Source organism: Cibotium barometz, chromosome 7, assembly GCF_041138505.1.
Source record: "Cibotium barometz isolate CiBa-2024 chromosome 7, ASM4113850v1, whole genome shotgun sequence".
Classification (NCBI taxonomy): Eukaryota; Viridiplantae; Streptophyta; class Polypodiopsida; order Cyatheales; family Cibotiaceae; genus Cibotium; species Cibotium barometz.
In genome coordinates this window covers 35,926,103-35,952,742 of record NC_141052.1, presented here as the reverse complement: position 1 = coordinate 35,952,742, position 26,640 = coordinate 35,926,103, and the positions used below count along the sequence as shown (strand labels likewise).

The window sequence follows — 26,640 nt, the reverse complement described above, 5'->3', positions numbered from 1 at the left end:
TTTTGTTATTCTTTTTTTTTTGGGGGTGGGGTGGGGGGGGGTTTCTATTGGCAAGCAACACTTGTGTACTGTACATGCTTTTCTTGCACCCTTCTCTTGCTTTTGAATTAACTTGTTATAGCGTTTAAACAAATTGGGTATGCTGAATTCTTCATTTCAGCCTGATGCATGGAACAACAAAAGCATAAAATGCCCAATTCAGTACATCTGGCTCTGCGATTTAATGGATGGAAATTGCATGCTTTTTGTCATGCTTATATTGATGCAAACCCTACTTGAGTCTACAAATTCTTTTATGCTTTGTTGCTTAGGGTTTGGCCATAGAGTAGTCACTTTTGTGCTCTTAAGTGTGCTATACTATGCGATGTCTGTGGTTGGCTAACCTTGGTTGGATGTACTGGATGTTAGTTTCTATGCCTTCACTGTTTTCTTCAATCTTTTTTGGCTGATTTTTGACGTTTGTTTGAAGGCAGCCAGATGCATCACCGGATGAGATTGCGAGATTGAACAAAGAGCTAAGCAAATTGGAAGAGCTTGTCTATTGCATCTCAGCACTGAGGGAGAAGCAAAAGGTCTTCTTTTTTCTGTTTATCAATGCAAGCTTTTCCTACCACCTTGTAGGGCCTTAGCCATGCTGGAATCATTTTTTTGGAATTTTGCTTGAGTCAGGAAATAAAAAATCTAAAAGAGCTTCTAAAGGAATCTGTGGATGAGGTGGACATTTGCAAGATGGCAAGCGAAGAGCTTCACTCTGTGGCTGAAGAAGAAAAAGCAATGCAGCAGGAACTGCTATTGAAGATGCTTCCAAGGGATGAGGCTGATAGCAGAAGCTGCATTCTTGAGGTCAGAGCAGGTGATGTCAGTGTTTAAACATAGAGTCACTGGTGTAATCATGGCTCCAGGAGGTTCTGACATGAGGGCATCTTTCATCACATTTCAGTCATAGATGTTTGTCCTCTGGGAAGTTTTGGGTTGTTTTGGGGTAGGCCAAGGGCAAGTGAGGGGGGGGGGGGGGGGGGGGGGGGGCGCTTCACTCCGCGGCTGAAGAAGAAAAAGCAATGCAGCCGGAACTGCTATTGAAGATGCTTCCAAGGGACGAGGCTGATAGCAGAAGCTGCATTCTTGAGGTCAGAGCAGGTGATGTCAGTGTTTCAACATGGACTCACTGGTGTAATCACGGCTCCAGGAGGTTCTGACATGAGGGCATCTTTCATCACATTTTAGCCATAGATGTTTGTCCTCTAGGAAGTTTTGGGTTGCTTTGGGGTAGGCCAAGGGCAAGTGAAAGGGGGAAGGGGGGGGGTGGTGGTTGTGTGGGGGCTCTTGGCTATTTTGGTTTAGGGGCTAACAGATAGCAATACCAGGTGGATTCATGCTAACTGTTTTTTTTTGAACTTTTGGGCATTGAAACAGGTACTGGTGGGGATGAGGCCTCTTTGTTTGCAATGGATCTTTTCAAAATGTGTGCTGCCACTCCCTTTCTGTAGATTATTGTAACCTTTCGCTTGGCATGTCTGAACACATTGTAAATCCTTATGATTTAGAAGACATCTTTACCAACATGTTTATGCTAGGTATGAGGCATATGCTGAAAATAACTCTTGGAAGTTTGAGGTGATTGACATCACAGAGACAAGCCTTCGAGGTTACAAGGTGGGATTTTATAATGCTTCACCATCGCCCGAAAAATATGCACTTCTCGCACTCTAGATCGAAATTCGTCCTCATGGACTGGAAGATGTCCTCCCATTGACTTAAGATCGTTTGGCTTAAGTGCCCAAACCTTTTGTGCCACAACTTGCTATACTGCAGCAGGACATTCCAACAGCAGCAACAAGGTGGTTGCTGCTGTCATCCTCAACAGCAGCTGTTGAGGATGACAGCAACTTGTCAATAGAATGGATATTCATGGTTTTGTTACATGTGGAAGCTTTGTGGAACCTTTTACTTGATTAGCATAGATTATTCACAAACTGAAATTATGCAAAAGAGATATGGAGTGGAGAGAGAGAGAGAGAGAGGAAACAGTACACAGGATCGGGGTGCCAATAACCCTCAGAAGGACCCCCACCCATAGATGTATTTGCTTGTACTTCTGTAAATGAATGTAGGGACTGACTTCAGGCTGCAAACTTGACTGTATGCTGACCAAGATGAGTACAGAAGACGATGTGGAGGGATGATTTGCAGGCTGACCAGGTGTCCTTCTATGGGCAGCTCCTGAGCCTTGCGTTTAAACTTTTTTCTCTTACAGGTTGGGTGATGTGTGCTTTTGCATAAACACTGCTGTGGTCTGCTTCTTGACCTCCCATACACTTGCATTTTGTAGGGAGCAGCTGGTTTTGACCTGCTGGTGCTCCACAAGAGTATGCCAAGTGTAAGCGCCCCTTATATAGTGGAGAAGGGAGCTGGTCTGCTGGCTGACCCTGTGCACTTGCATTTTGTAGGGAGCAGCTGGTTTTGACCTGCTGGTGCTCCACAAGAGTATGCCAAGTAGTAGGGTTGGCTGCCTCCCGTGGAGGTGGTCATGGGTTGGCAAAAGCTCTTTTAGGTGTGCAAAAGGTGGGGGTCCTTGGCCCCGGGCCTCGGGGCACCCCCACACACCCATGGCCCCCTTTTTAGGTGGAGGCTGCCTTATTCATCTATATGAACCTTAGTCCATCTCCCCTTTGCGGTGTGTACATCAAACCAATTACATATTACAAGAGGGTTACAATGTGTGCATGACACTGACCTGTGCGGGATGTGCATGACACTGACCCGGACTACCCCTTGGCAATGCACCGGCTTCTCGTCCTTGGACAAGGGCTCATAACATGCCTGGTGTCCGGCCTTAGGGCCTTGCACCTGAGTTGATGGGATATGTACATAGCATCCAAGTGCGGGATGCATGTGAGGCAAAGGTACTCCGAGAGGTGGTCGGTGTCGAAGGCTCACGTCAGTAATGCAGAGGCACTCCGAGGTGGTAGTGAGCAACGGAAGGGATGCAGACTCTGGTGACAAGGGTGCTGCGGTACCTGAGTGGTGATGAAGAGCAGAGAGGGCTGTCGTCCTGAGTGGTGCAAGCTCTGATGACAAGGGGCTACAATACCTGAGGGGTGGTGAGGAGCAGAGAGGGCTGCCGTCCGGAGTGGTGGTGGTGCAAGCTTTGGTGACAAGGGTGCTGCAATACCTGAGGGATGGAGAGGAGTAGAGAGGGCTGCCGTCCCGAGTGGTGTGAGATGGTGAGCAGAGAGTGGGCTGCCGTCCCGATGGTGTGATGTAGCAGAGAGTGGGCTGCTGTCCCAGAGAGTGAACTGAAGATAAACGCTGATGTGCTAAAGTGTAGCAGAGAGTGGGCTGCTGTCCCATGAGCTGAGGTAAAACGCTGGTATGCTCTACTGTAGCAGAGAGGGCTGCTGTCCCATGAACAGATATGTAACGCTGATATGATCTATGTGGCAGAGAGGGCTGCTGTCCCAAGGTGTAGCCAGATGTAAAACGCTGAAGTACTGTGCTTTAGCAGAGCGGGCTGCTGTCCCAAGGTGTGGCCTGATGTAAAACGCTGAAGTATTGGAGCTGACAGGTGATGATAAAGCAGATGTGGTGCAGGGCCCGGCAGCAGCAGCAGCAGCAGCAGATGGCACCTGATATGATCTATGATGTGGTACAAGTGGTGAAGTGAAGAGGCAAGGCAATATATAGTGTGTGGGGCTGCTGGTCGGCCAGGCTAAAGGCTGTCGGAGCAAAGACCCACAAAACAAGAAATAAGACCTAAAAAATCCCCTTTTTAGGGCTGGACAAAATACTGTTTTCACACCCCCTCTTAGGCAAAAAAAGGGGACCATGAGAGAAGATGATGGATGCTAGGGTCCCACACTGACACACTGGTAGAAGGAATGTATCCCCCTCTGGAAACAAAATCTGATAAAGTGAGAGAGGGTGGTCGTGAAGGCAAAGGTGGTGAAGGTGAGTTGATGTAGATGGGTTGATCATCTCCCAAAGTAAGATCTTGAACGGGGCTCTCCTTTGAGTAAGAAGTCCCATTCCTTGTGTGGTCTAGATCAGAGTTTGGAGAATCAACTTCTGGTGAGAAAAATTTGTCCTGGGGGAGTGCGTTAGATGATCCATGCTGTGTGCTCTCAAGGTTTTCAATCTCTTCGCTCTCACGATAGCTCTGATACCATGTGAGGGCAAAAGGATGAAAGGACCATATGTACGAGAGATTAGAGCAAAACAACACAGCATGAAATGGTGAGTGAACATATGTACAAGAGACCTTTGATGTGAGGTGACTTTGAGTAGAAGACGAGTGCAGAAGCAAAGACGATGTCGGAGCAGAAGCATGGTCGATGAGACGAAGGCTCGTGTCGATGTGAGGCAAAGGCACTCCGAGAGGTGGTCGGAGCAGAAGCATGGCTGGTGTCGAAGGCTTGCGTCAGTAGATGAATAGGCACTCCGAGGTGGTAGTGAGCAGCAGAAGGGATGCCAACTCTTGTGACGGGTGCTGCGGTACCTGAGTGGTGATGAAGAGCAAAGAGGGCTGCCGTCCCGAGTGGTGCAAGCTCTGGTGACAAGGGTGCTGCAATACCTGAGGGGTGGTGAGGAGCAGAGAGGGCTGCCATCCCAAGTGGTGGTGGTGCAAGCTCTGGTGACAAGGGTGCTGCAATACCTGAGGGATGGAGAGGAGTAGAGAGGGCTGCTGTCCCCAGTGGTGTGAGATGGTGAGCAGAGAGTGGGCTGCCGTCCTGATGGTGTGATGTAGCAGATAGTGGACTGCTGTCCCAGAGAGTGAACTGAAGATAAACGCTGATGTGCTGAAGTGTAGCAGAGAGTGGGCTGCTGTCCCATGAGCTGAGGTAAAACGCTGGTATGCTCTACTGTAGCAGAGAGGGCTGCTGTCCCAGGAACAGATATGTAACGGTGATATGATCTATGTGGCAGAGAGGGCTGCCGTCCCAAAGTGTAGCCAGATGTAAAACGCTGAAGTACTGTGCTGTAGCAGAGTGGGCTGCTGTCCCAAGGTGTGGCCTGATGTAAAACGCTGAAGTACTGGAGATGACAGGCGGTGATGATAAAGCAGATGTAGTGTAGGGCCAGCAGCAGCAGCAGCAGCAGATGGTACCTGATATGATCTATGATGTGGTACAAGCGGTGAAGTGAAGAGGCAAGGCAATATATAGTGTGTGGGGCTGCTGGTCAGCCAGGCTAAAGGCTGTCGGCCAGCAGCATAGACCCACAAAACAAGAAATAAGATTGAAAAGTCCAAAAAAATACCCTTTTTAGGGCTGGACAAAATACTATTTTCACACATGTGACATCTCCTCTTGGTTAGCTTGATGACATGGTCGGTAATGTGGTTGGATAGAATCATCTTCTTGAGGGTCTTGTGTACTGGACATTGATGCTGGATTGTGGTACTGCTTCGGAATGGCCAGAGGTACCGTTGTTTTGTGCTTCGGTAATCCATTGAAGTGTCCCTTGTGGCCACATAGGTGGGTGACGAAGTTCTTGTGGGTGAGTGTTTCGTTGGTGGTTCGTCTTCTTTGTTCTTCTACCTTTGCATCGGGTACGTGGTATTGGCTGTGCATGCTCCTTAGAAATGTCATTCAGATGGCTAGTCCCATTCAGATGGCTAATCCCAACTACATTAACAATGATAAGAAGAATCACAGTACTAGGACTACTGGACCGTACACTAGAAATGATAGGTAGCACTTCACATTCTCCTTGGATGATGACCAATTTCAGTAATGTCTTTATGTGCCACAAAAAGTTATCATCTCAGTCAACGTGTGGTTTGTAGTGTCCGAACCACTTTACACCCAAAATCATGTTTGCATCAATCAATGGTGTGACTAAGAAATTGCATGTAAACTCCACCCGAGGGAATACCAGTGTTGCCTTTTGGGCAATGCACTTAACCTGTAGACTCATTCTCTCTCAAAATCCGGTGACTGTCTAGTCTACTGCTGTCCAATCCAACCAAGCCTGCCACAGTCAAACAAGACAATGACGGGGTGTCCTGCTAAAGTGCCATGGCACTTAAGGAGATGCTCTTCCTTGTCTGCAGTCCCTTGCTGAGCTTAGGAGTGGTTCTCGACAGCTGAATTTCAAGTATCCTGCTAATAACAGTACTAACAACTGGTTCAGGCAGGGGAGATTTGACAGGTTCAACGGCAACAACAATTGCCAAGGCTGAGACCGGGGTGGAAGGATTTAGTTTCTTGGGACTGAAACACAATTTCTCACGCTGATACTGTGCCCTTGCTGTTGGGTTTAAGTGTCCACCCATCATGCCCTTTGTGGCTTTCTTGTCTGTGGTAAGTTTGGGTGAAGATGTGGAAGTCGCATTTCATTGACTGTCTTGGGGTCACGCCCGAGCATAGTTGCTAGGCGTTTCATGAAACGTGTTTCATAAATGTTTCAAAAACGGTTCATAAACGAGGCCCCAAAATTTATATATAAGTTTATAATATGTAAAAAATATGTTGCCTTTTGTGAAGTCCCCAAGGATCTCCTCGTAGAATGCTTCTGATACAATACTCGAAACGTGCAAATCAAAGCCAAATAACGTGAAGTGGGTGCAGGCCTTACTCACTACCCAACCTTGACAGCCGTGGGCAACCCACAAGTCTGGCTGTCCCACTGAGCCATGAGCTGAGCTAACGAGCAAGACGTACCGACCAATCTCTACCCCGTGACGTCCCATACCGCCACGGAGCTACCCTTGCGGGCCTCAAGACTGCTGCCGGCCTCGGCTGCATAAAGCGGTTGCATGTTTGCACTAGATCCAGGCTCCTGACCATAGAGCTCTCACAAAGACACGCGAGACTCTATGAACTATTGACTAACCTTGGCCACCCTTTTATAGGCTCTTGGCCAATCATTGGGCGTCGACACTCGGGGGCTCGCCCGTCCATACTTGGATGCTTGCCCGTCAGTCTATCCTTAGTCTAGCTCGCCAATTAGCCCGAATAGCTCCAAGCTTCCCCAAGCCTCGAAGCTAGTCTTGTGTGCGTGTAGCACACGGTAGATATGCTCTGCGCACATGACATACTTCCCTTTCTCTAAGAGCTCACTCCCTAAGCTCAGTAAAAACCCAGGGTAGTCCCTTTGAAGGGTAGTCAATGTCTCCCATGTAGCGTCCTCCTCAACACGATCCTTCCACTTGATCTTGTATTCCGTGAGTAGCGTATTTCACAATTGTCTTTCATGAAATCCAAGTATCTTTTCTGGTTTGTGTTTCCAACTTCTCAAAAACAAGCCTCCAAAAGTCACTTGTAAACTTAGAGTCCCTATCACTGACTATGTCTTGCGGTAACCCGTAGAGTCTAAATAATTGCTTGATAAACTACCTAGCTAATTGCGTAGCTGTAACGGTCTTCCGTGTCGGTAAAAAGCTAGCCATTTTTGTCAAGTGATCTACCACAACCCAAATAGAATCGTGGCCTTGACAGGTTTGTGGCAATCAGGTAATAAAATCCATGGAAATACTTTCCTATTTATTACCTGGGATTTGCAAAGGATGCAACATCCCAGCCTGTCTAAAGCGTTCAGCTTTATTTGCTTGACAAACCTGACACTTGAGGACATAATCTTCTACATACCCTTTCATCTTTGGCCAATAAAAAGTGTGTTTTACTAAAGCTAATGTCATGTGTATCCCAGGGTGTCAAGCATAAGGGGCTTCGTGACACTCCTTAAGAATCTTGGACCTAATGTTCGGGACGTGTGGTACACAAATTTTGTCATTATGGAATAGTAACCCATTCCGAATTATCCACTGGCCTCCCGCAGCCTGAATGGTAGGCTGCTCCGTCATTGAGTCTTGGTCAATCAATGAGCTCCCGTTTTGGATCCTTTGCCAATATGGACCAAAATAACTATCAGTCCTACAAAGCCCTCTCAATGATTGAAAGAAGTCAGTAGAAATCTCGGTGAACGACAAAGTATTCACCTCTCTAATCGGACTAAGCGCATCTGCGACACTATTCATGGATCCCTTTTGAAAACCGATTTCAAAATCAAAATCTTGCATTAACTCAGCCCATCGAGCTTTTCTTCTCTCAAATCATCTGCAGCACACACATACTTGATTGACTGATGATCAGTCAATACTACAAACTTGGAACCATATAAATAATGCCTCTAAACCTTGGGAGCGTGAATGACAGCATAAAGCTCTTTCTCAAGGGTTGGCCAACGAGATTGAGTGTCGTCCAGCTTTCTACTCTCAAAAGCAATAGGTCTACCATCTTGGGATAGAGCAGCCCCGATCGCAGTCACTGGCGTCAGTCTCAAGAACATAAGGCCGACTAGGATCGGGTAGTGCTAAGATAGGTGCTTCCTTGACTTTATCTTTCAAAAGTCTGAAGGCCATATCCAGATCGTTATGCCAAGTGATAGGCTGATTCGACTTACGTCCATGACCTTTCAACAAGTCGGTTATCGGTAGTGTGAGCTGAGAGTACTCCCGCACAGATTTCCGAAGAAAAACAACAAAGTCGAGAAAAGAACGAAGTTGTCTCACTGTCTGCGGTATAGGCTAGGCCAGAACCTTCTGAACTCGGTCATAGTCAATGCTCAACCCGTCTCTTGTGATCTTGTGTCCCAAGTAAATGATTTCTGTCATGAAAAACTCACATTTACTGAATTTAGCATACAGTCGATTCTGTCTTAAAATAGTCAAGACAATCGTGAGGTGTCTAACTGTCATGTGCATAAAATGCCATGGACATTCTCAGATGCTGGTCCAGAAGAGGCAGCCAGAAAAAGAGTATAAGAACGAGGATTATGGAGCACAGAGTGGAGATTGGCTAGTGTGGACTTGGAGAAGACCAGGATGCTGTCGGTTGCATGAAGGGGTATTGTCGGCTGCTTTCAGGAGACGTCGGTTGTACCAGAGACCAAGGCGGCTGAAGGAGCATCATGACATGGCAAGTCGGCTGTACCAGAGACCAAGGCGGCTGAAGGAGCATCATGACATGGCAAGGTGGCTGCAAAGCGCATCATTTTTATGATTTATATATCCAGTTGGCTGGCCGACTCTACTGCTCAGCCAGCACTCCATTATTCCAAAGGGCCTATAAAAGGCAGTCCAGGCTCATCATTAGAATCATTCATTCCTTTATGGAGTGGATCCTTAGGGTCCTTAGAGTAGGGCAGATTTTGGTGATGCTCACCCTTTTTACAAGGTAGCCTAGGGTTGTGGACTGAGTACCTTTTTGTACCATATGAATATACTGAATTTTTCGCATCTCTCTCTCTCTCTCTCTCTACTCTCCCTTCTGTCTGCGTTTTTGGATCAGCATGTTCTCAGTGGTGTTTAGGGCTGAAAGATAGAGCTTCCGCGTGTTACACTAACGTGATTCTCAAGAGTACGACTATCTACTAAAATATCATCTAGGAACACAACCACGAATTTCTCCAAATGTTCACAAAAAGATCGTTCATCGTTTAGTGGAAAGTGGCTGGAGCATTGGTTAACCCAAAAGATAATACGAAAAACTCGTAATGGCCATACCTAGTCCGAAAGGTGATTCTTTCCCCGTCTTCCATGAATACGTATCTGGTGATAGCCAATACATAAATCTATCTTTGTGAAATACTTCACTCCGGCTAAACGGTCAATCAGGTCATCTGATCTAGGGAGAGGATAACGGTTCTTGATTGTTAGTTTGTTTAATCTCTTGTAATCTATACACATTCTCCAGGTATTGTCCTTCTTTCTCCTAAGTAACACAGGCGCACCCCAAGGTGATTTACTTGGACGGATCTGGCCCATCCTCAAATAATGTGCGAGTTGTTTGTCAACTCATCTTCCTCAGCCTAGCTCATCTTGTAAGGTGGAATGGTGACAGGTTGAGCACCAGGGACCATATCAATACGATAATCTATTGCCCTTTCGGGTGGTAAGCTCGATGGCATCTCCTTAGGAAATACATCTTGAAACGAATCAAGTATCTTCTTTAATTCTTTGCTTTCAAACATACTTAATTCATTGACATCCATAGTAGGTATGAGAAATGAAGAAAGTGGAATCAAGACAAAGTGGAAAGGAGAAGAAGAATCCATTATATTTCCAAAATCAATGTTATTTACAAGAGGTCCCTGAGAGGGATGTATACAATCACCTAAGATACAATACTGGGTGTTCTTATGTTCAAAAGAAAAAGTATGACTAGACCAATCTATTTGGACTTGAAGAGTCTTAAACCACTCAATCCCTAATAACAAGTTTACATGCTCTAGATGCATAACATAGCACTCCAGAATATCTTCGTAGTCCTGAATCCGGATCGGTAGCTTCTCCACCTTTCGATCCCATACTTGCCGATCCGTAGGTAGGCGTACCTCGTAGGTATGATCACTAGGTGTTGTGTCCAGATCCAATTTCTGCACAAGTTTGTAATTAACAAAGTTGTGTGAGCTGCGAGGGTCCAGAAGAATGTGGATTCTATGGCCATTCACTTCTCCATAAACTCGGAGAAGATCATGCAAGCCAAAAACTTTAGAGATTGAACATACAATCAGAACATGAACTAGAGCAAGAAAGGACAGTGACTGAAGTACCTGTCAAAGACAACTGGTTGGTTGCCTTCGTTTTGGGTCCTGCATTAGTCTTTGCACCCTTCTTCTTCAGGCACTCGTTATGCATGTCCTTTTTGTTCGCGGATGAAACGTCGTCTCTCCTTCTTGAGCTTTGAAGCCTTGAGGAGACGGTTTTTCTTTGTTGGAGTCGTAGTAGAATTCTTCGAAGGTTGGTCCGAAGACTTTCCTTCTGTCGTGCTAGCCATTGGCACGGAGAACTTCCTTCTGTGCTTGTTTCCTTGCTTGGTCACGGGTTTGGTTTTGGAAGAGACCATTGTATCGTCATAAATACGAGGAGAATGAATGGCCTCGTCCAAAGTTTTGCATTTGTTGTTTTTTTATCTGTAAACGATACGAGTCGAGTAAACCGGCTACGAAGAAACCCAAAAGAGTAGTAGAATCCATCTTCGTAGCTTTCATTTGCAAGTCTCTAAATTTCTGGAGGCAGACCTCATAAGTGAGGTTCTCAGAGGTCATGGTCAAACTGGCAAACTGAGCAACGATATCGTAGTCATCCTCCTTCTTGAGGAATTCTTTCTTGAAGACTTCTTCAAACTGTGCCCAGGTTGTTGGTTTAGGTTTGAGTTCTTTCCACCAAAGCAAAGCTTTGCCTAAGAGGAAACCTGTTGCTAACTGAATCTTTTTGCCATCGTCATATAGATGAAACTGGAAGTGGACCTGCCACTTATGTAGCCATGTGTCCACAATCTCCTTGGTACGCTGCTTTTGCTTGTCCCCAAACTGTTTCGGAGTAATGTTAGGGCCTAAAGGAGATGCCAAGGTATCCATGCTCGAGAGAGTAGACATGGTAGTGGTCAATAAAGGGATGGAATTCTGTAAAGCCTGCATCTGCGCGGTGACTTGTGCCTGACGTTTTGAGAAAGAAGCTTCGAAAGCAACTTTAAACTCATGAAAATTAGATTTGGATACAAAATCTTCGAAAAGATCGCTATCAGTGGCCTCAGGAGTTGGCAAGTCTTCACATTTGGGAATGGGTTCAATCTCTGATTCTTGGGTCGACATCTTGAAGAGGGCAAGTGAGAGAAAACCTTGACTGGAAACAAAGAAGAGTTCTAGAGAGTACGAGGAGATGTGGTAAGAAGCTCACTTTAGGCGAATTTTATAGGCCTTCCAAAAAACATGTGTTTTTATGCTTTGCTTTTGTGTTTAAAAAAATAAAATAAATAAATACAAAAAACCATGCTTGAGGGCTTTTATAAAAGCCACACATAAAGCTTGGAAAAAAACATTAAAAAAAAACACATAAGCTACACATAACAAGTTGCATAAAAACTAAAAAAAAACCAGATGCTTTTTTGTTCTTAAAAAAAACATGCTTTTTGAAAGGTTGTTTTTAAAACCCCTCAACGAAGGTTCAAAAAACGAAAAGCAAGGCGTGTTGTAAAAAAAAAAAAACGAGACTCTATGAACTATTGACTAACCTTGGCCACCCTTTTATAGGGCGTCCACTCTTGGGCGCCCGCCCGTCCATACTTGGGTGCCCGCCTGTCAGTCTATCCGTAGCCCAGCTTGCCTATCAGCCTGCCTAGCTCTAAGCTTCCCCAAGCCTCGAAGCTAGTCTTGTGTGCGTGTAGCACACGGTAGATACACTCTGTGCACATGACACCTTCCCTGCAAAACAACATTAAACATGCATCATTTACACATTAAAACATGTTTATAAGCTAAAACTAAAGAATTTGGGTGACCAAGTTACAATGGGCACCCAACTGACCAATTGGCATAAATGAACTGGTAACATCAAGAATCAAAATCTTGATTTCATTCATCAATACTACTGGCAACTACTCAATAATGGCACTCAAAGTGATCACAAAAAGTCTGAATCCTGAGCTGATACAAAAAAAGAAAACTGAAGTTTGGAATACACAAAGTAAAGCATGTTGATAGATGCAATCATGCATGACAACAATAAAGTAGAGGAACGTGATAGCCCCAAAGACCTCATATGAGGGTCCCTCCCACTCACATCCAATGCGGCTGATTGCTCTCATGGCCTGTTTCCATCGTGGTGTGCGCACAATGTGAAAAGAGAAAGTGCATTGGATGAAAAGCCTAGTGATTTCCGTAGTTGCATCTTTAATTGCTTGCTTTTGCATGCTTGCTTGAATGCTTTCTCTCTTTAGAGAGGCTCTAGGTGCTGCGGGTAAAGGGGTTTGTGTTGCTGTGGGAGTGGAACTACTAGCACCCCCGAATCCTGCTTGGCTCTGTGCATCTTTCTCTGAATCCAATCGTGTTCTCTTTGGTGCATCACTTATATCCTCACTAGCCTCAATATCCTTAGGTAGAGACCCACAACCATGTCTTGCCAGTTGTTGTCTTTTCCATTCTTGTAGCTTGGCTTTGTTGTTTGCAGGCACTAGTTTGCATGCACCAATCGTAGTAGCAGGGGAACGTTGTCCCCCCCCCCCCCCCCTTCGGGAACGGTGGAACGTGTTTCCCTATGGCCAAGATGCAAGAAACAGGTGGAACAATGCAAGGGAACGCATGGAAGGTGGAACAGCCGGGGGAATGCCAGGAACAAAGGGGGAACGCCCATACGGAACGCCAGGCTGCTGTTTTCCATGTGGAATGAAATGATATGGTTAATTTAAAAAAAAAGGCAAAACGTACCCGATGCTCGTACCTATCCGTCTCCCGCGTGCTGTACGCCTGCGTACCTGTTTCACCCGTCGCTTGCGCGTACTGTTGTCGCCTCAAGGCTCACGCCCGTACGTACCAGCCTAGTTGCAGCCAGTCGCCCCTGCTCGTGACACGTGTACCAGCCTCCAGGTCCAGGCCTGTGTTGTTCAGTGTTGATAGAGCGTGTCAATAGTCGCGACTCTTATTATCTTTCAATAGTTCCAAGGCAACGCAGCAAGCTTTTCTTTCTCTCTTCTCTCTCTCTCTCTCTCTCTCTCTTTCTCAGTTTGAACTTTGAAACTTTGTCTTTTAAAAATTACACATGTCACAGTTTGCAGAGTTTGTAGCAAATAGTAAAATTTAAAACTCCTCTTACTCTCTCTCAACTCTCAAGTCTCTCCCCCTTATATAGTAGACAAAAAAGGACTCATTTCTCTCATGCTCTCTCTCATGGATAACTTTGAAAGTCTAATCAATTTGTTGCCCGAATTTGCACAAATCATGGCTTCCTTGGACTCAAAGCGATCAGCTTCTAATGCTACTTGGTGGGACGAGGTTGAAAGGCTAGAATGGTATTCATCGAAGGGAGGTGCAACACGATGGAAATGTAAGCAATGTAACAAAGAGAAGTCAGGAGGAGCAAACCGTGTGAGAGCACATCTATACTATGTAAACAATGAAAAACCACAAGTGAATAAATGCCCAGGGACAACACCTAAAATGTGTAGAGAGCTTTTGGCAAAGTACCCAAGTGAAGAGAAGAAAGCATGTGCATGAAATAAACTAACAATTGATGCATCTTACTTCAGTAGATGTGGGGAAGATGTACACTTGGGAGATGGACAACAATAGGAGGACTTGGGAGCTTTGCATTTTCCCAGGATTCGCAGCCTATGGGTTCATGCTTTGGCAAGCAGCAAACCTTGGGAGTAGCTTGGGATCCCCGCAAGAAAGAGAGGGTAGATGCAGCTGTCGTAAGATTCTTTTATCATGATCATGTAGCATTCAATGTTGCGAGGTCCCCATATTTTATTGAAATGGTCCAGGAGATTGCACGGTATAGCCCAACATACAAGACTCCTTCATATGAGACCCTACGTACCACCTTGTTGCAAAAGAAGAAAGCCCAATTGAATGTGCTTTAGAATCTGTGCATGAAAGTTGAGCAAAGAATGGTGTGTCACTTATTGCAGATGGTTGGAGCGACACTCGAAAAAGGTCCATTCATGGCATGGTTGCTTATTCTCGAGGAAGAATTATTTCCTCACATGATGCTTCTGGGACTAGAAAAACTGTAGATCACCTTGTGGAAGAGTGGGCCCAAGGTATTGAGAAAGTTGGCCCACAGAATGTTATTTAGTTCTTAGTTGATGGTGAGGCAACAAATACAGCTGTTGGTCTAAAGCTTGAAGATAGGTATCCGCATATATCACATTTAGTCCATGCTTTGTTTATTGTTTGAGCAACTTACTGAAGGATATTGTCAGCTTGCCATGGATATTTGGAATGAATTCCGCAAGAGATCGCCCAAAAAGGATCTCGTGAAGTACTCGGAGACACGCTTTGGTTATAACTTTCTCATGATGAAGAGGTTATGCAAAGTGAACTTACCTTTGAAACAATTGGTTGTATGCAATGAGTGGATGGGATGAGCTCTTTCTCGGTCAAGAGCCGGCATAGAGATTGTGAGAACCATACAAGACTTCACATTTTGGGATGAAGTCAACACTATCAATCCTGTGATGAAGCCGATCATGCACTTGATGCGGATTGCAAATGGACGGGAGCCATGCATTGGTAAGGTTAATGAGGGGGCTTACCGAATGATAGAGAAAATAGGGAAAATGGGCTTGTTTGATGAGAAATATGTAGAGGTTCGAGAATTATGTGAAGCATGATGATGGAATGGTTATCATTCTCCCATGCATGCTGCTGCATATGTCTTGGATCTCGAGTTCCAAGGATATGGACTAGAGGCTAATGATAGATGGTTGGGAGACAATGCTTTTTAGGCAGGTTTGTGATGCTGAAAAACGAAGGTTGGTGAAAGACCAACTTGGATTTTATCGCAGCAAGTTGGGAAGGTTTGGATCGGTCGATGCACAGAGAGAGAGGTTTAAGATAGGGACTACTTTATGGTGGGAGGATTATGGGGCTCGTACACTAGAGCTTCAATCATTGACAGTAAGAATCTTGTCTCAAGGTGCAAGCTTCTCTCCGATTGAGCAACTATGGAGTGTGTTTGGTCATGTTGGCCCCAAGAAGAGAAACAAATTTGGGACAAAACAAGTCAATGACTTGATTTTTGTAAGTGCTAATTTGCGCTTGCTTGGTGATATGGCTTCTCCCAAACCATAGAAGTTTATATTGCTTGATGAGGAGTCCTCGGATGATGAGAAGACACATGGACTTGCAGATCCTGGTTAGGATGGGGTTGAAGATTCGGATGCTACAAATGTTGGTCTTGATGATATGGCTTTCTTGGATGAGATAGATGATAATCTCCTTGAAGGCATCACTGGCAGTAGCTATGCATGATATCTCCTTACTATTTGCATGTCACTTTGAGGCTTGGACTCTTGACTTGGGTTGTTTCTTCTATCTAGGTGGTGGGCCACATTTTGTGTCTTTTGTCACTTATGTCATGTATGATGTGGGCTAGTTTATTTTGACCTTTGAGATCTATTAGTATCTAGCCATGCAAATTGTGTGGTACACTAGACATTAGTGTGTTTCTGATTTGGTTATATCTAAACTTTTGTTTCAAGGTTACGCAATACGGGTTTTAAAATGAGCGCTGTATGTTAAGATTTACTATCATTTCTAGGAATTATCTAGGTCGTTCCCTCTTTCCGTTCCTCCTTGGTCCATTCCCGTCCCCTGTGGGGCTTAAACCTGTGAAATGGGCCTTGACATGGATTATGGACCCTCTTGAGCAAACCCCGCAAAAATTGCATTTCCACGTTTGGGTGCCTGAACCAGCATATTTTGATAACGGAGTGACATGGGCCCACATGGCATCCTTAGTGCAAGGCATCTTGACAAAGGCAGGGTTGGATTGGCACCCTGGCACACGAAAACCCCCAAATTTCAAAATTTGTGTTTTTTTTGCAAAATCGAAGAAAAAAGGAACAAATCAACACAACCAACTTGAGAGATGGTGGGCACGGAACCTGGGAAGTGCGGGAGGAGCTGGAAGGGGCTGATTTGTGCAACACAAGAGCTCCTTGAAACTATTTCACAGGCGCATGCAAGTGTTTTTTTTCGAAAAACGGGCTTTGGTTAAAAAAAACGCTGAAATCGTATCTTTTTCTAGGTGACATGAAAGAATTGCATTTCATACATTTGGAACGTTTATGAAACGCTTCGTTTCATTTAGTTGCAATGAAACACATTTCATTGCAACTATGCGCCCGAGGTCTGCCTTTGGTCCCAATAGTCCCTTGCAATTTGATCCTAGATATACCTCCAATTTTAAGTCTTGATTATGGCTTGCCAATAGTGGTTGTGCTTTGATACGGTAATAATATGGCTTGTTTTTAGTTTACTTATGAGCTACTTTTAAGATCCATAGTTGTTCAAAATACTAACTCACTCCAGTATCTCATAAGTACTCCTTATTTGCCTTCTTCTATACTTACTTCTTATAGGGTTCCTTCTATATTTACTTGTTATATTATTCCTTTGGTGGTCTTGCGCTTTTTCATTATTGTACTTGATTTTTGCATTTTGTGCAAGCAAAATGGTATGGTCGAATGAAGTGGGTTGAAACATCTATACATCCCAATGGATGTTTGTATCAAGTCCATACAGGAATGGCCCCTTTTGGTCATCATCAATTTTCTGTAACCAAAAGATAGGTGAGTGATCTTATTGGCAAACTTGATAATGGGTTGAGCATTCCGATGCAAGCCTTAAAACTCAGTGTTGAGTCTTTGGAGGCAGTGTGGTAGTAGAAACTGCTTTTTCATGTCGGCTACAACTGGTCCCACACAGGCTTGGCACTGCACAAGGGCATCGCTTGTGAGGTGATAGATAGGCAATGTAACCTTTTCCTTATCCGAGCTATGTACTGCAGAAAAATAGGCCTCGATTGGTGAATCCAAGAATGCAATGTGGAGGGGTCGAGTTTACCATCATACTTATTGAAGGTGACCTTTTCTGGAAAAGGGTTCACTTGGCTCGGAGCAAGTCTTTGGTTGAGAGCCAAGAGGAAGGCCTCGTGCTCTACTTGTCGCCGTCGTCCTTCTTCTCGTCGCTTGGTTTCTTCTGCTGTTGTTGGTCCCTTTGTTGGTGCTTTTCCGAGGTCTCTCCTTTTGGAGTCGGATTCTAGTCTTGAGGGTAATTACCAATTGCAATTGCATTTGAAGTTGTTTCATTTTGAACTAATGTTCATACTGTAGTCGTGTCGCGAGATATTGCTTAGTAATAAACACAGGAGGTTGGGGTTGTGAAGGAGTGGGTTGGGTGGGTGCTGAAGATATGAGTTGTGCACTAGGTGTTTGGGGTTGTGCGCTAGTTGGTGGTTGTGAAGGTAAAGGAGAACGTGGAGGTGGAGGTTGTGGTGGTGGTGGTGATGGTTGTGCGACCAATGGTTGTGCAACCATTGGTTTGGCTTCGTAGGCAGCCAAGGCCTTACCCACGGCTTCCGCTACTAGGCGATCATGCTTCTCCTTGGACATCACAAGCTTTGATGAAGTACCCACCGTTGGAGTAGCGGTGTCAGTCGATGTAGTGGCCCGTGGGTACATTGGGAGATGCCATAGACCCAGTCTCTATAATGTCCTCTTGCTTTTCCATAGTTGGAGCATTTAGGAGTTTTCCAGAACATAAGTAAACCATCCACAATGTGTACCTATAGGTTGCCATAGAGCAAAAATAAACCATTCACATGCGATGAGTTTTTTTTACCTACTGTGCAAGGCTGTCAAAGCTCTGATACTAATATTACATGTGGAAGCTTGGTGGAACCTTTTACTTGATTAGCAGAGATCATTCACAAACTGAAATTATGCAAGAGAGATATGGAGTGAAGAGAGAGAGAAAACAGTACACAGGATTGGGTCCCAATAACCCTCAGAAGGGCCACCACACACAGGTGTATTTGCTTGTATTGCTGTAAATGAATGTAGGAACTGACTTCAGGCTGCAAACCTGACTGTATGCTGACCAAGATGAGTACAGTGGACGGTGTGGAGGGCTGATTTGCAGGCCGACCAGGTGTCCTTCTCCCGGCAGCTCCTGAACCTTGCATTTTTCTCTTACAGGCTGAGATGAGATATGCTTCTGCATAAACACCGCTGTGGGCTGCTTCTTGACCTCCTAGGCACTTGCGTTTTGTAGGGAGGTGCTGGTTTTGACCTGTTGGTGCTCCACAACAGTATGCCAGGTATAAGATGTCTGAGATATGGGTCTAGCTACCTGACAAATTAGTGACTAGTCTAATAAGTGCTCGGAGCGCCCTGACACTACATATTACAAGAAGGTTACAAAGTGTTCGGGACTAGCATGATGCTGATGTGTGCGGGATGTGCATGACACTGACCTTGACAACCCCTTGGTGGTACACAGGTGTCCAGCCTTAGGGCCTTTCTCTTGAGTTGGTGTAGTATGTCCATGGCATCTGCGTGCGGGACCGATGTGACAGGTTTATTGTCAGAAGATTTCTTCGGAGATCTCCAATTTAGATGACATATCAGGGTTTTTGGTTGTGCATTGACTTGACAAGGAAACTGTCGTTTCCCTTGACAGGGTTATTCTGTAGAAGTCTATACCTTCGTTTCTTCCCCTTGCCCTTTGTTTGGGTTTTGGTGGGCCTGCTTGCTATGGCTTCCATGGCTCCTGAGTCCTCTGGGGGCAACATTATTTAAGACCCTCCAGAGGGTAAGGAGAGGAACACTGTTCCATAGCCATTGCGGGAAGCATGTCCGAGATTCTGAGAGTCCTTAACCTGGGTTTAATTTATTCTTTCACAAATCTGCTTCTGATAGCAACTAGTGAAGGAGTCTTTTAGTTAAAGGTCCTTGGTACATGCCTAATCCTCGGCCGGTCCTTGGGCACGAGGCCAGGCTGGTTGTTTTCGTATGAATACTTCCACAAATTTTCAAAGTTAGAGGCTTATTTATCATTCTATCATGGTTGTGGGTCCCCAAGGATCAGATCGGAGCTCCTAAATCATTTTCTTTCTTTTTTTCATAAAAGGAAGCAAGTGCCTCTATAACTGGAAGTGGTACATATGGGAAGTTAAAATTCGAGAGTGGAGTACACAGGGTTCAGGTATCAGCTTCACTCTAGCCAAACCACTTGTAATATGTGTTCAGAAGGCATCTCTAATCTTTAAAAGACTCCACTTGATGAGTTTTGGAGTCATAGTGGTGTAGTTGTTGCCCTGTGTATTTGCTTGGATAACAACTTAGTCACACTACATGGTGCATTTCAAAAGAACAATTGCTCGGATACCAACTTAGTCACACTACATCACACTACATGGTGCCTTTCAATAGAAAAATTATGTATTTTCCAGGCATGCTTGCATATGTATGATAGGTCTTTGCCTTCGGTGTTGTGGATGTCTGTAGCGTGTTCCTATAACTGAAAAGAGTGGACGAGTTCATACAAGTGCGGCGTCTGTGGTCATTCTACCCCAAGCTGATGAGGTACATTCTTGTCTTTTAATCAGATTGTTCAATACTTCTATTCATGAATTAGGACTCCCAAGATTATCTGCCTTTGGTCTGTTTGCTTGCTGCAGCTGAAAATGGCTTTTATTCTAGGAACTTATCAATTGGTGGTGGCTTCTGGTTATGAGTAGAGGTAAGTGGCAATAGGAGATGGCTGACTGTCACTGAAATTCAATAAACCCCTACATATAAGCTCTCCTATTCATATACGAAGTTCCACCAGACACATCAGATGAGAGGGTTAAAGAATAATATGTAAAGAGAACGGACATGCCACTAGAGACCGAAGTTAGGTTCGCCCCCCTTAGGGCATCACACATTTAAAGAACGAAGGTCATTGTCAATATACATCAACTTTCTTAGGCACGGATAATACTTTGTTACCAAGGCAGGGACAACAAATGGAGACTTAAGGACATGGCATGGTGGTTTGCCATCAAAGAATGATACATTGCATCCAGTATAAGCTTCCAAGCTCACTTTAGCTTTCCACAACATTGCCCCAAGATATGTTTCTTTGTTTGGTTGTTTTGAAGGTTTCTTTTTATGTGTGTGGCTGCTGGCATGGAAAGTAGGAAGGTTACACTTCCTAATGTAACAGTAGCCTGGTTTAAACACCACAAATTGGCATAAAATGCCAGGGGTATAAAGAAGAATTAAAACATAAGTACTGAAGAAGTCGGGGGGGGGGGGGGGGGGGGCGGGGGGCGGGGAAGGGCAGTTTCCAAGTTCTTTGTGGGAACAAACCCCACCAGTGAACAGCGATCTGGAGCTCCCTTAGCCTTGGGTAGCAGAAACCCCCTTTGTTGAGCCCTTGCATGCCGTGAGGATTCCTCATAATAATCATTATAGTGAGCCCAAACTCACTTATATAGTAATAACCAAGCTATTATTGGCCCACTGCTTTTATTATTAAGCTTTTAGCCATTATAAGCCTCTGCTGGCTTTTTATTTACTCTAAGAGAATCCATATCTCATCCTTGCTAGCCCTTCGCCTCTTGGACAGGTCCTATCAACCCCCACACCCACCTAAGCCCTAAACCTCCTAACCCTAGGTTAGCACATCCCCTTAACCCTAGGTTCAATTAACTTTGGCCCAAGGCCTAGTTAGGGATGTAACATTATCTCCCCCTTATATTAGATTCATGTCTTCATGAATCCAAGTAGGAGACAATCAAGCCTAATCTTGAATTCTTATATCCCACCATAGCATCCACATAAGTTTCCTAGTCCTTACCTAAGCTAGAGTGGAACTCCTCTAGTGGATCCGTGATATTGGGATTACAGTATCCCTATAAAGTGACTTGCTTAATAATCCAATTCCATCCTAACATTAAGGTCGGAGTTGGATACACATAAAAAATTGAAATGTAAGGAGTTCCACCAAGGACAACCTGTCACCAGCCTAGACATTTTCCAGTATGAAAGGGGTCTGGTGGACTCAAGGATGTCTAAATATTTGGAAAGTACAAGCTTTGGGAACGGGGGATTATCCTAGAATACAAAGGACCACACTCCTAAAAGTTAGGAGAGTTGCTATTTTTGGCCCAACTCCGATGGAAATTCTGTTCGCGTCATTACATCTGAAATTGAGCATATACCAAGAATCGGCAAAGTGCCTATGACAGAATGTCTACTGGTTGGGATATTTTTAGAGATAAAGATTATGGGAGAACCCATCTCTTAGATTGGGACATGTGGCAACAAGAAAGTGGATCAAAGTGAGACAAGTGGCCTCACACTTGTCAGAAAGTGGATCAAAGTGAGACAAGTGGCCAAAATAAGGCGTGATGTATATTCACATGTTCAAGCCTGTAAGATTTGTCAAAAAGTAAAGGTTCCATATACAAGGCTGGTTTACTTCAACCTTTGCCTATCCCCGACGGACCTTTCATCGACATATCTATGAACTTTGTAGGGCCTCTACCAGCATCCACCGAATCCCATAACACTCAGTGTTTCATCATTGGGGATCGCTTTAGTAAATTCTGCATGCTCATCCCATGCAAGCATACGACCACAGCCGAGAATGTAGCCCGTCTTTTTCTCAAGCATTGGTACCCAATTTGTGGTTTGCCTAGTACCATTGCATCAGATAGAGATTCCAAGTTTACCTCGCATTTCTGGAGGGCATTATTTGAAAACTTTGGAACTAAGTTGCAGTTGTCTAGTGCATTCCATCCACAGACAGACGGCCAAACAGAAATTTATAACCAGTTGGCCTTTGATGTTCTCAAGTCATATTGTCATGACCAGCAGTCTAAATGGGAACGTTATCTTCTATTGGTCCAGGCTATCTTGAACGACACTCATTCATCCAGTGTCGGATGGACTCCATTTGAAGTAGCCTTTGGTCGCCGTTTCTCTTCTCTTTTGACGAGATTGGTGTCTCCATCTCTAGAGGCTAATAAAACCACGAAAGCATTTTTCAAAATCATTGAGTCAGTCAGGGACCGCTTGACCAAAGCACAGAAAGTCTATAGCAGACAGGCAAATAAGTCAAGACGAGATGTCCACTTCAAGGAAGGGGATTGGGTCTATCTGCGTATCATGAAACAAATTGAAACAAGTGGGCAAACGTTGTCCCAAGCTTTCGTTCCGTAGTTTTGGACCTTTCCCAATAGTTAAAAAGTTAAGTGATGTCTCCATGAAGTTGAGATTGCCTAACAGTTGAACGATGCATGATGTTTTCCATGTTTCTTGGTTCTCAGTCATATCAAGTCAGTCAGTCAGTCAGTCCAAGTCCCTTAACCCACTTGAAGAGACGCATTCATGCATGTAAAGTCAGTAGAAACCTTGGGGTTTGCATTAGAAAACATTTTGCATATTGCATATCATTCATTCATTGCATCTAGACCATTGCAGAACCCCCAGATATGATCTAGTATTTATCAGAATATTTACTAGGAATTTTTTGGTAAATTTTCCATCATTTTCAGCATTTTATACATCTTTTATGCATTTATTGTGGACATGAGCAATCGGCCAGGTCTGTAGCCAGCCGACTGGCTCCTTTGGTCCATATAAATAGATTAGCATCATATTCAGCATAGAGCAATCAAACGCTTGGAGCCTTCAACACAAGGAGCATAAAGCGATTGCAGATTTCAGCACTTATACCTCAGCATTTTCAACAGCCCTAGGCGCATCAACGCATGAGCATTCAGCCCCTGCATCAACAAAACGCACCAATTTCAGCATTTAGCCAGCATTCAACCTTGCGTTTTCTGCATCCATACAGTTTTCAGCATTCATCTACTCATCATTTTGCTCCAGCCACTTGGTGAAGGTAAAACGCAACATTCATACTCATTTACAGCATTCATACACAGTCTAGAAAAGTCCCAAACAACCCCTCTCAGCCTCAGCTTTGCACCCCTCCCTCATTCCATTGGGAAGAGTGCATAGGCTCGAGATTGGACATCATTGGTGCTTCTACAATCGTGTGCAGTTCAACCCAACTATTGGTCTTCAGAGGTCTTGCGTTTGGCTTATCGTCAGTCACACCGTCAGTCTCTTCAGAGATAATAAGGCAAATACTATCTCGATAACGAGATAGGGAGCCCTTCAGTGGGTAATTCGAGACCCCATACGGTGTACAGTCTCTCTCTCTCTCTCTCTCTCTCTCTCTCTCTCAAAAGTTTGAAGTATTAAAGTGGATTGCTAAACTCGCGAAACTTAGGATACAGAAGACGGTGTGAGCATTTGTGTGACAGGATCCTCCAATACGAATACTTCCGCTACATGTTACATTAATCCATGATAAATATGGATGAGGATTGTGCAAGATTATCACGGAAAGGATTTTGTTGGTAGAATCTATGATTGTGGCGGTGTTTTCTAGCAAAAAGGGTTTGTAAGGTGGAATACCTAACAAGGTCAAGGATTGATTAGCAAAACAAGTTGCTTTCCTACATATCGTGTTGTGCTAGAGAACTTTCCTCGAACATGGACACACGTACCACATGGTATTACCAGCATGGTTTGAGAAAGAGCGATTGGTAGATTGTAAGGTTGGTAAATATGATGCAAAGGACTATACATGAATCCAACTTTCTACTGCAGTATGCCACGGGTCTATTGTCTTGCTGGAGAACTGCACGTATGGCTACATTGCTTGCATCGGTAATGACCTCGAAAGGTTCATCCCAAGATGCTAACTTTAATACAGGCGCTTCTGAGGCAGCTTTTTGGAGTGCATGGAATGCATCAAGCGCCTTGCTTGTGACTGAGACTTTTTGCTTTCGAGTCTTCACCCCCTTGAGCAAGTCGGTGAGAGGTGCTGCAAGGCTTGAAAACTGATGGACATGGGTACTATAGGCTTGGCAAAGACCTACAAATGAGCGGATCTCTTGGGCGGTCTTAGGAATGTCCCAATCTAAGATTTCCCAAACCTTTGATGGATCCAGTCTAATCCCATCGGAACTGATGATATAACCCAAGTATTGAACTTCCTTAACGCTGAAGATAGACTTTTTGGCGTTTATGTAGAGCCCATTATCTCGCAAGAGTTGCAAGACTTTCTTCACATCTTTCTCATGCTGCTCCGCAGTGGTTGAGAAGACTAGTATGTCATCAAGGAATATGAAAACACACTTCCCAATGAGGACTGCGAAAATCCTTGACATCATTTTATTGAAGGTTGCGGGTGCATTTGTAAGCCCAAAAGGCATGACTACGAACTCGTAGTGACCACGCTCTGTCCGAAAAGCTGTTTTTGGAATGTCAGCTTAAAAAATGCGGACCTGATGATAACCACTCTTGAGGTCGATCTTAGTGAAAAATTTAGCACCGTCTAAATGTTCCAAAATGTTCTCAATCCTTGGCATAGGAAACTTATTCTTAATGGTGAGTTTATTTAATGCCCTGTAGTCTACACAAAGACGTGCAGACTTGTCCTGTTTTTGGACAAATAGGATGGGTGCAGCAAATGGTGAGGAAGAAGGCCGAACAAATCCGGCTCGGAGGAGCTCAGATAACTGTCGTTCTAGCTCGTCCTCTAAGGTCTTGGAAAGATGATAGGGAAACTTGCTAGGAGGTTCTGATCCAGGGACCAAAATCAATATGATGGTTCTCAGGACGGGATGGAGGGAGGCTGGGCGGGAGATCGTCCCTAAGCATAATGTCTTGATGTTTGGATAAGAGGTATGCTAAGTGTGGGACTGAAGATGGGAGAGATGCTACCGATGATGTTTGAGCACGAACATAAAGTAGTGCTCCTTCTTCTCCCTTGTTGCGGATAGCTCGTCGGGCCTGGATATGCGAAATCAATGGGATACCAAGAATGCTTCTATCCCCACGAATCATGACAGGCTCAGGAAAACCTTTACAAGTAGTAAAAGTGTCATGTCCCCAATCGGGAATAGGCTCATACTGACGAAACCATTGAATTCCTAAGATCATGTCACACCCCAACAGAGGCGAGACAATGAAATCTTGTTGGAATGATGCCTTCTGAACTTCAAAGGCAAATTGCTGTGCCTTTTGAGAAATGTGGGTGCGGAGACCAGGTGTGAACTCGTCCACATCCAGATGATATGGGACTAATGGTTGTTAGCCAACTGGGGAGAGATGGCGTCCTTAGAACTGTCCATATTGAAAAGGACTACAAACTGTCGACCCTTGGCAGAGCCATAAGCTCGGATGAGGCTTTTCTGTGCAGTATCGCTCTTGCTTAGCATCAAATACCACAGATGGCATAGGATGCATAGAAGGTAAAAGTTGAATCGCATTGGTGGTAGTAGGCGGGGCTGGAGGAGTTGGGGATGCTGTGGCAACTGGGGCAGAAGGGGCTTTGGCGGCTTGTTCCGCTTGCCATTTGTGGCATTCCTTCTTACCGTGCCCTATGATGTGATAGAAAAAACATCTATTTTTTGACTGGTATTTCTTTTGCTTCTTTGGAGGAAGATAACCTCCAGTAATGCCTGCTTTAGCCTTTTCATTGGGGGTTTTCTTAGGCTTAGATTCTTTATCTTTCTTACCTCCTGAGCTGGAGCTATTACTGCCGTCCTTCTTAGCATCTTTAGAAGATGCATTACCTTTCCGTGGCTGTGCGCAGCAGATTGATGTTGCTGGGGTTTGGTACTGGACTGGGATGACTACTTGGGCTTGCCTCCGTTCATCTTCATTTCTTCATTCTGAGCGAGAGTCAAAGCCCGGTCATATGTATTGGGTTCAAAGTTACAAACTGTGAACTGAATGTTGGGATCCAATCCACGAATGAATTGTTCCATTTTGGCCTGCGCAGATAGCCCTAAATGCTGTGCTAAAGTGATAACCTTCCCGGAAAAGTGAAGCACTGGCGATCCGTTCTGTCTAAGTCGATAGAACCATAGTCACAAGGGACGGGGGACGGTGACAGGGGACGCGAACGGGGACGGGACGGGGGACGGCCATAAGTAGGGAACGGGGACGGGGGAGGGAACGGCACTCAAAAAATACTTTTTTTTTTAAATTTTTCTACTCTACACTTATTCTACTTTGGAAGTACATCAAATTGAGCACAAATTTACACTAAAATGGTAAGCTTTTGAGTCATATTAATAATTAAGTAGATACAAAATGAGTCATGACTCAAGAGCCAGGAGTCAGGACTAAGCCTTAAGGAGGCAGAATACATGGACGGACTCAAATGAGTCAATGACAAAAAAGTGCTGAAGACTAGAGGCTAGAGGCTAGAGCTAAGTAGTAAGGCCCATGAATCATGATCCATGAATGATCATCCACGTGAAGTGCTCGTCTCATG

At 44.6% G+C, this 26,640-nt stretch overlaps 1 protein-coding gene across 3 annotated transcripts in view; it reads left to right on the top strand.

Moving 5' to 3' along the window:
* Window positions 1-26,640, top strand: part of LOC147636930 (peptide chain release factor 1, mitochondrial-like) — a 64,022-nt gene that overhangs the window by 2,032 nt on the left and 35,350 nt on the right. Inside the window, exons 3-9 of one of the 3 annotated variants that reach the window (XM_086800517.1) lie at window positions 474-572; window positions 670-853; window positions 1,414-1,462; window positions 1,575-1,653; window positions 19,417-19,491; window positions 19,794-19,871; window positions 19,967-20,519. In XM_086800517.1, coding sequence (XP_086656643.1) covers window positions 474-572; window positions 670-853; window positions 1,414-1,462; window positions 1,575-1,653; window positions 19,417-19,491; window positions 19,794-19,871; window positions 19,967-20,026 — 624 coding nt within the window. In that variant the 3' untranslated portion in view covers window positions 20,027-20,519. Of the gene's footprint in view, window positions 1-473; window positions 573-669; window positions 854-1,413; window positions 1,463-1,574; window positions 1,654-19,416; window positions 19,492-19,793; window positions 19,872-19,966; window positions 20,520-26,640 lie in introns of those variants that run through there. The other 2 variants (XM_086800515.1, XM_086800516.1) reach the window with 2 other exon arrangements.